Source organism: Mandrillus leucophaeus, unplaced genomic scaffold, assembly GCF_000951045.1.
Source record: "Mandrillus leucophaeus isolate KB7577 unplaced genomic scaffold, Mleu.le_1.0 Scaffold1, whole genome shotgun sequence".
NCBI lineage: Eukaryota > Metazoa > Chordata > Mammalia > Primates > Cercopithecidae > Mandrillus > Mandrillus leucophaeus.
The window spans coordinates 15,919,687-15,928,181 of NW_012098097.1; the positions used below are offsets into that span (position 1 = coordinate 15,919,687).

Sequence of the window (8,495 nt, forward strand, 5' to 3'; positions counted from 1 at the left end):
GGCCTGGCAGCTCCCAGCAGCGAGGGGCGATCCCCCCCACCCCGAAGCAGACCCGGAGCTGCCCGGGCCCCTCCTGCGCCACGTGTGCCCAGAGCTCCGCCCGGGGAAGACTTCGCTGCTTGTTGGAGATGCCCAGCGGCAGGGGTCGAGGACTCAGGAGGAAGGGAAACGGGGGATCCCGTGTCTGGACTTTCTCCTCCACCCTCTTCCCTTCGCAGCTGTAAAGCCGGGGAGGGGAAGGGTGGCTGCCCCGCCAGCAGGTGAGCGGGGAGGAAGGGGCGGGGACAGGCTGTGGGGTCCTCCTGGGCTCCGTCCGTGAATGATGCAGGTGGACAGAGGCCGGCCCCGGAGTCCCGAAGCCGTGCGGTGTAAGGCTCGGAAGCGTCCCTCCGCCCGTCCCTGCCAGACCCCAGAAAGTCCTCCCAGCCCCACAGCACGTTGTCGCCATGTGCGCTGTGGGGCTGCGTGTGGTTCTTATGGTGGTGTCCTTGGTCGTCGGGGTCGTGCACCCCCTGCTCTGGGCACAGCCCGAGTCTCACAGGCTCTAGGGGCATGATATGGTCCTGGCGTGGCTTCCGAGGCCTCAACCGTAGTGTACAAAACAGCACACGGGGCCCTGAGGCCGGGAGTGCAGCCCCGCTTCCTGCCTCTCCTCCCTGCTCCCGTCCTCATCCTACCACACCACACTGGGCTGGCTGGGCAGGGCGCCCTGAGCTGCTAGGCATCCTGCTTCGTGGGAGTGGGCAGTCGTGCATTGCTAGGCTGTGAGGGCCGGGTCCACACAGCGGGCACCTGGCGGGCCCCCGAGTCTCCTCGGGACCCGCCATCGGTGCCACACAGCGGGAGCTGGAGCCACGGTGCCGTCAGGAGCCAGGGGTGACTGGCCCTGGGGCTGGCAGCCCCCAACCCGCGGCAGACACTCACCAGGTTGTCCCCACTCACTCCCGCACCCCGACTCCTCCTCACAGGGTCGAGCCCGCTCTCATTTGCACCCTCCGTGCCGACTTGGAACGGATTTATGAATCGTCCTCACTGTGGTGCTGTCTTCTACTCCTGGGACGGAGCCTCGCTCCCCCTCCTCGCCCCCGCACTGTCACAGAGATGGGTGGGATGGGCTGAGGAGGACACTCGGGGACTGCCCAGGCTCCTTTGCTGCCCGTCACCCCAGAATCTTCTTGGGGTGGGTGGGGGTCCCAGGTCATCTGCAGAGTAGCAGACAGTGGCTTGTAGAAAGGGTGTTGAGGGAAGGGAGGTGCCTCGTGGAAACAGCCCAAGCCAAACCCCCAGGACCTGTCTCCTTGTCATCCTAGAGAGCCCAAGGTGTTGCATGGTCAGTGAGGGCCAGCACTGGCTCTGCATGAAGATGTCACCTCCCCAGTGGCTCCTGGCCAGCTCCCCACAGACAGCCTGGGGCACTTGTCCCTGGAAACGGTGGTGCAGCCATGCGTGGGCCAAAGCCCATGAGGCCACCAGAACCACAAAAGGCTACTCTACTGAGAGGGATACTGTGAGAGAGGCCCACGGGTTTCCAAGCATCCCTCTCACTCCACGCAGTCGTCTCCATGACCAGCTTTAAGTGCCACCTTGAGGCCTGACTCCCTGATTGGACTTTGCTGCACCTCCAGGAGCTCACTTCCCATCACAGCCGGACGCCTCCCTCCCGCAGGCACCTCCCCAGCATCCTCCTGCCCCAGGCTACACCTTCTGTGGGACTGACCTTAAGACCCCGTTGTTTTCTCCTGAGAGCAGCAGGTCTCAACCAGATGCTGCCGGGAGGCAGGTGCTAGCGTCCACACCCAGACATGGGTCCAGTCCAGCCCTGCTCTTCCTGGTCTCCAGGCAGGGCCCTCCCAGGGTGGACATTTCCCATCTCGGCCTGGCCAAGGGCTGTTCTGGAGCCTGAGCCTGTCCTGCACAAGTACCATGGACAGGGGTCAGCCGGGCACTGAAGAGGAGTGGCAGAATGGGCAGGGCAAGGGCCCCAGCTGGCAAGCTGGAGTCAGGGCAATTCCAACCAAGAAACGGTGGCAAGCCAGCTGCAGTGTCTCACGCCTGTAATCCCAGCACTTTGGGAGGCAGTGGGGGAATCGCTTGAGCCCAGGAGTGTGAGACCAGCATTGGCAACATAGAGATACCCTATCACTACAAAAAAAAAAAAAAAACGGTATGGTGGTGCACACCTGTTGTCCCAGCTACTCAGGAGGCTGAGGTGGAAGGACTGCTTGTGCCCAGTGGTTGCAGGCTGCAGTGAGCTGTGATCATACGACCACTCCAGCCTGGGCGACAGAGAACCTATCTCTAAAAAAAAAAAGTAAAATAAAATGAACAATAAACTGGGGCAGAAGCTGAGCCAAGCAGAGGTGGGCAGCTCTTCCTCCAGGGCCCACCCGGCTTGCCAGGCACTCACTCCAAACTGCTTCATTTTTGGAGGGGACTTTACAGGACTGAGAGGTGTCAGAGCTGCTGGTGACAGGAGCAGGGAAAGCACCATCCAGCCAGCCCACAGGGCCCCATGTAGGGTTCCTCTGGCAGCATTTCGATGCTTCCTAGCAGGATTCTTGGGTCCTTGGCCCCCAGAGCCATCTCCCTCCTCGACCTGCTGCAGACCCACATAAAACGTGATGCTGCTTGGCTTGGGTCTGTCCTCACACTCTGTGGCTTCCTGGGTGTCCGCCTCCCCACAGCCTGCCTCATGTACCTCCCCAGACTTCTCATGCGTGTCAGGAGCCTCCTGTGGACTCTGGCTCTACCTGCCTCTGCTTAATCAGGAACCCACAGCGGGAAGGCTCCTAGGGCCCACCTGCTGAAACAAACACCTCCCTGCACAGCCTCTCTGCACCCCCCGCCCTGGCCACCTCCTCACCTCCCCACCTCCCTGTGCTTCCTCTGGGGCCCAAGACCTGTCTGCCTCACTTGAAACCCATGTTGCCTGCTGGCTTTGTGTCCCCAGACCAGAAGCACCTTTGGCAGCCCCACACCCCTCATCTTGCTCTGCGTCAGCACCTAAGAGTGGCGCTGGCAGGGAAATTGGCTTTGAGGGGAACGGTCAGGGGGCAGCTTTAGTCCTGGGACAGGTGTGTGGCCTGTGGGACAGTCTCTTCTGGGGGCACCTCTGCCCAGGTAGGAGGGATGCCAGGGTCTCCCAGCACTGCCGGGCACTTTGCTGGGGCAGGGGGTGATTCTGTTGCTCACAGCCCTGACACAAGGGCATTCCCCGCCCGCCCTGATGCCCACGTCCACCCACACAGGAGGGGACCTTCAGGGGAGCCTGCAGGGACTCTCGGCCCAGCACTGGCCATCTGTGTCCCCTGCTTAGCTCCTGCGCTGCCAGATCCCAGCCAGACAGCAGGGACTCACCCCACCTGCCATCCCCTTTGTGCCTGGGTGTGATGGGTGCTCAGTTTGTGGGGAACAGCCAGGACTCTCGCTAGGTGGAGAGTGGCAGTGGAGGATGTACCCATGCCATCTGCCCTGCCGCAGCGTTTCCTTCCTGTTCCCCTGCATGTCTTCCCTCCCTTGGAGGGAAGTGCTGGATTCTGTCCCCCAAGCGCCCCTCCACATGCCTCGTACATACCAAGCATCATTCTGCTGTGGGCCTGTGGGGGTTCTGGAAATGAGTTCCTGTGATGAAGTTCCAGAAGGCTGCTCAGCTCTCCTAACCCCTGCACAGCCTGACACCCTGCTGCCACCCAGCCCGCCTCCCCTCACAGTGTGCACTGCCTCAGGGGGGAAGGGGGCCTCATCTTGCTGTCTCCATACTCAGTAACTATGTGTTGGTTGAAGGAATCAGAGCATCCCTGGCCCTTGTAACCCAACCCTCAGCAGCTCCTCCAATCCTGTGGACCTCCTGGGATCCTGGGATGGCTGACTGTATGTGTCCACTTGACTGGGCCACAGGGTGCCTGAGCGTTTGGTCAAACATTATTCTGTTCCTGGCGGGGGTGGGGGGGTTGCATGAGACTAATACTTGACTCTGCAGACCTTTGCATTAGATTACATTGACATTTTAATCCGTAAGGCAGATGCCCTCCAAGATGTGGGCAGGCCTTGCCTAATCAGTTGAAGGCCCCACTATTCCATCCACAGTAACCACCCTCCCTGACAGGCAGGCCTCCCTCCTCATCTGGCAGACAGAAGTCAGGGCACTAGGGGCTGGAAACCAATTTATAAAACTGGAAGGGCCAGGACAGAAGTGATAGCACCCCGCCAGGGAGGTCAGGAGCAGGAGGCGGTGGCCACAGGAAGTTCACCAGCAACCCAAGGAGCCCTTTCCCCAAATGTCTGTGGGATCTGGGTGCTTGGCAGCCAAGAGGGGCTGTGGCCCTTCACGCTGGACTCGCGATGCCTGGACCCTCCGGGCCTTCTCACACGGGAAGGAGAGGTTTCTCCCTGAATGGAGGGCAGGGAGGGGCCAGGAGGGGATGTGGGATCCCACCTCTGCTGAGCCTTCACAGAGGGGGCCCTTGACCTTTGCACTCAGGAAGGAGCCCATGCTAGCTGACACTGGAGTTAAGAGTGGGTGAAGACCCTCCGGGCTCCTGAGCGCTAGAGGAAGGTGGTCCTGACATGGTTTGGGAGCAGAGGAGAAAGGAGGTTGAGGTTGGGGAATCCACCCCTGTTCTGGGCTGGGAAACACTTGCAGACCACAGAGATTTCCAGTGGGAAGTGACGTGGCCCCTCCCTGGCTATGTCCCTGGCTGGCCCCTGCGCTGATCAGAGCCAGACAGTGGGCCACTATCGGGGACCCCCTAGTCCCCCTAGTGATGAGAGAAGAGAAGGTGGTGGCAGGGTGGTGGTCAGGCAGGACGTGTCAATCCTTGCCCACTGGCGCCAGGCTGCGGGGGAGCAGCTTGGTGTGGCCAGAAGGCGACAGAGAGGTCCCTGCAGGGGATTCCAGCTTCACCTTGTCCAGGATGGTCTTCTTGATGGCGGCTGGTGACACCTGCTCCTGGTCAGCCATGGACTGCAGCTCCCTGGAGAGGCAGGGAGAGGTTGGGTTTGGAGCACAAGCGTGCACCCAGGAAGAGGGAGCGAAGCCCACAGCTCCCAGTGTGTCAGCCCTGGGCAATGCTGTCACCCTCATCTCAGCACCTTTATTCCCTTCTGCCAGTGACACACCCCACACAGCTGCTGGGCTCCCCTCACCTTATTCCCCTCTGCCAGTGACACACCCCACACAGCTGCTGGGCTCCCCTCACCTTATTCCCCTCTGCCAGTGACACACCCCACACAGCTGCTGGGCTCCCTCTCACCTCACTGGAGCTCAGCATCACCACATCTCCCCGAAGCACCCCCCAGACCTGAGTTCTCATGGCCCCACCACAGGATGTGGGTTTATGCCCGTCTCTCCTGCAGGCTGGAGGTGAGGCCAGGCCCCTCATGTTCCCCTCACTGCTACAGGGTGGCACTCGCAGAGTCTGAGAGCGTCTGGACTGGAGAGTGGGCAGTGTGGCGAGAAAAACGTCCTCACCCACCCTGCAGACCTGAACTGGGGACAGCAGCTCTCACCCTGGCTCTGCCTTTGACCAGCTGTGGGATCCCAGGCATACAGTAAACTCTCTCGCCTGCTCTTTCCTTCTTTCACCTTCTATGGAATTTTCCTTGTGCCTGGATGCTGCTGTGTGTCCTGCTGGTCTAACTTAATCCCCCAGCGAGGGCAGGGGGAAGGTGGAACCAGGCACACAGGTTTCCTAACGTGCCTGGCCACCCTGCCACCCCACTGGTGTGGCCCCTGGCTCGAATGACGCTCCTGGCTATGACGATGGTGGACCTATGTGGGGAGCACAGGGCAGAGCATCCGGGTCCCTCTGTGGATGTCCCCTCCTCGCAGGAAACGGAAGGTGGGGAGGAGCACTGCACACGGTAACCCAGGGAACCTCAGGACCCCATGTCCTGCCCAACGCCAGGCCAGAGTTCAATACATATCTGCTGAGTGCATGAATGAGCCGATGTATGCGAGATGGAGGCCTCTGCCATGCAAGGACTGGAGACCAGGGAAGCGGGCAGGGTGGGGGCCCACCGTGTGCGGATGCAGGAGGCCTCCACAGCGTTGATAAGCAGAGAGCGGAAGCCCCCACTCTCCAGCACGTGCAAGGCATGGATGGTGGCCCCACCAGGAGAGCTGACGTTGTCCTTGAGCTGGCCTGGGTGCTGTTCTGAGTGCAGCAGCATCTTGGCAGCCCCCTGCAGCCAGAAGAAAGGCTGACGGCTGTGAGCACCCACCTGCCTCTGCAGGGCACTGCCCCAGCCACTGCAACACCCACTGACTCCCCACTTGGCTCCTCCCAGTGAGGCCCCAGGGCCCTGCAAGGAGTGGCCCCACCAGAGGGTCAGGAAACACACTGACCAGGAGGGCCTGGGCCCCGAGGCGGACTGCCAGGCGCCTTGGAAGTCCCATCTTCACGCCCCCATCAGCCAGGGCATCCAGGGCTGTGAATGCCTGTGGGGAGAAGGCACCCTGAGCCTCTCTCCTGGGCTTCTCCTTCCCTTCTGGGCAAGCTCCAGTTCCCACAGCCTTGGAGCCCTCCACCGTGGCCCTCCCAGGGGGGCAGGGACAGATGTGCCCTGTGGTCCCGGGAAGTGTCCGCCGCTGCCATCTGCCCCCGCAGTCCTCACGTAGGCGGGGCCGCTGCCACTGAGCCCCGTGACGGCATCGATCAGGTCCTCTTCCACCTCTGTGCAGAAGCCCACGCTGCTCAGCAGCTGCTCCAGCAGCCTCCCGTCCTCCACCTGGGCATGTGTGCCTGTGGCGTACACGGTGGCCCCCTCCCGCACCACGACGGGGATGTTGGTCATGCAGCGGATGACCCTGGGGGTTGGTCGAAACGCTGACAGCTTCTGGAAGAGAAACCAGTGTGTCTGTCTGGCCTTGGATGCAGTGCCTAGATGCACCCACCCCCCAGAGCAGTGCCTGAGCTGTCCCAGTGGGCCGGGACACTGCAACCCTTTTGCAGATGAAAACTGAAGTACTGAGGGCCAGGGCTGTAGACAGCCCCTCTCCACACCCCACTAGGCCTGCAGTGCTACCTTCTCTATGGAGCCGATGGTGACGCCGGCCGCACAGGACACCACGATGTGCCTGTCCTCAATGTGGGTGCCTATCTCATCCAGGATGAAGGGGATGATGTGTGGCTTCACAGCCAGGAAGAGCACATCACTGTGCTGCACCGCCTCCTTGTTGTGGGGTGTCAGCTTCACCCCCATCTTCTGTGGGGGGCAACAGGTGGGCTTAGCCTGTTCCTGTGGCTGTCTGCACCCCCACCAAGCCAAGAGCCCCACAGGTAGAACGGCACAGAGAATGCTGGAGTTGGGGGTGGGCAGGGCTGGGGGCTCAGGGCTCTGACCACCGCCTTGATGACCCTTCCCACCCAGAAATGGAGGAACTCTGTGTGGAATGTGTCCCTGTTGCAGACAGAAAAGGAGCCTCCATTCACACCACCGCCCTGCCACCAGCCTCGGACTGCCGTCCCCCAGACCCCCGCTCTCCACGTGTGAGTGGTGGTCTCAAGCAGCCCCCACGTGTGTTCTTTGGCTGCCCGGCCGTGGCCCCACCTGCCAGGCCCCCAGAGGACCCCTCGGAACTTTAACTCTGTGCAGGGAGCTCCATTCCAGAGCAACACCCTCCTGTTAGCTGTACACACTCTCACCACCCAGGTCCCAAGAGAAATTGGCGGGGCAAGGAGGCAGGGTCCATGAGACTCCAGCCCAGGGCCCCTGCCCTCACTGGGTGGGAGCACTCCTGCATCTCCACGCTCAGCCCCACAGGGACTCAGTCTCCTTTTCCCCTTTCACCTGCACCTACCCTGAGGGCAGAAACCGTGGCCAGGTCCATGTCTGGGGAGCTAGCCATTATCTTGTGGGCAGCCAAGATGCCTGAGAGGGGAAACAGTTCCTCTTCATGGCCAGTTCTGGCTTCCCTCCCTCCCCATTCCCAGGAAGAAGAGTAAGACAGCACAGGTAAAGCCCCAAACACACAGAAGCTGCCAGTTCCCCCAGGACTCAGGTCTTGTGACCCAGCCCCCACCTTCAGCCCCCAGCCCTGCAGAAGTGGAAAGGGGCCAGTCTCTCCCACGGGGCCTCACCGTCCCCCACCTGGGGACCTACCTGCTGCTGTGAAGCCCTTGACCAGGGCAAAAGCCAGCTGGCCAGCGCCGATGAAGCCCACGCTCATGCTGTCGGGAGACCCCCGGCCCAAAGCCCCCACAGATGGCACCGGCTCTGCGGGATGAGACTGGCAGGATCAAAGCAAGTTAGGAGGGCAGTGCCAGCCTGACCGCTCCTCCCGCAGCCAGGTGCCCACCCGGCTTTCCACTTTGCTGTCCTTTGGCCCTGGCCCGCTAACTGCTCCGGATCCCCTAGCCTGAGCGGCGAGGGGTCCCGCAGCCACCGCAGGGGTAGAGGCTCCGCAGAGGAAATGACTGGGAAGGGGGACAAGTACGGGCAGGACCCGGCGCCCCGGGGGTCCCCCGTCTGGGCTCCCGCCCCGCCCGGAGCTA

The 8,495-nt window shown here is 61.9% G+C and overlaps 3 protein-coding genes across 5 annotated transcripts in view; all 3 read right to left on the bottom strand.

Annotated features, from left to right (window-relative positions):
* Positions 1-3,988: 3,988 nt before the first annotated feature.
* Positions 3,989-8,494, bottom strand: PYCR1 (pyrroline-5-carboxylate reductase 1). Of its 3 annotated transcripts, XM_011996727.1 has the most exons (7): positions 8,104-8,494; positions 7,802-7,872; positions 7,027-7,206; positions 6,616-6,837; positions 6,347-6,439; positions 6,020-6,183; positions 3,989-4,973 (listed from the first exon to the last, which is right to left on the bottom strand). In XM_011996727.1, the coding sequence occupies exons 1-7, from the start codon at positions 8,168-8,170 to the stop codon at positions 4,811-4,813; spliced, it is 960 nt and encodes a 319-aa protein (XP_011852117.1). In that variant the 5' UTR covers positions 8,171-8,494; the 3' UTR covers positions 3,989-4,810. The 3 variants fall into 3 exon arrangements, with proteins under 3 accessions (XP_011852117.1, XP_011852268.1, XP_011852195.1); XM_011996878.1 differs by lacking the exon at positions 6,616-6,837; XM_011996805.1 differs by lacking the exon at positions 6,347-6,439.
* Positions 6,740-8,495, bottom strand: part of LOC105551371 (myeloid-associated differentiation marker-like protein 2) — a 13,145-nt gene continuing 11,389 nt past the window's right edge. The window contains exons 2-4 of the mRNA XM_011996612.1: positions 7,802-7,872; positions 7,027-7,206; positions 6,740-6,837 (exon numbers count right to left, since the gene is read on the bottom strand). The gene's annotated coding sequence lies outside the window, so the exon portion shown is untranslated. The remainder of the gene's footprint in view (positions 6,838-7,026; positions 7,207-7,801; positions 7,873-8,495) is intronic.
* LOC105531266 (myeloid-associated differentiation marker-like protein 2) overlaps positions 8,240-8,495 on the bottom strand; it is a 5,460-nt gene continuing 5,204 nt past the window's right edge. Inside the window, exon 3 of the mRNA XM_011969180.1 lies at positions 8,240-8,417. Coding sequence (XP_011824570.1) covers positions 8,240-8,417 — 178 coding nt within the window. The remainder of the gene's footprint in view (positions 8,418-8,495) is intronic.

Coding starts and splice junctions, on each gene's coding strand:
- PYCR1 (XM_011996727.1), bottom strand. CDS start 8,170: ATGAGCGTGGGCTTCATCGGCGCTGGCCAGCTGGCTTTTGCCCTGGTC. Junction 7,207..7,801: donor CCACGGTTTCTGCCCTCAGG/GTAGGTGCAGGT, acceptor TGCCCCCCACAG/AAGATGGGGGTGAAGCTGAC. Junction 4,974..6,019: donor GCCTCCTGCATCCGCACACG/GTGGGCCCCCAC, acceptor CTGCCTCTCCAG/GGAGCTGCAGTCCATGGCTG.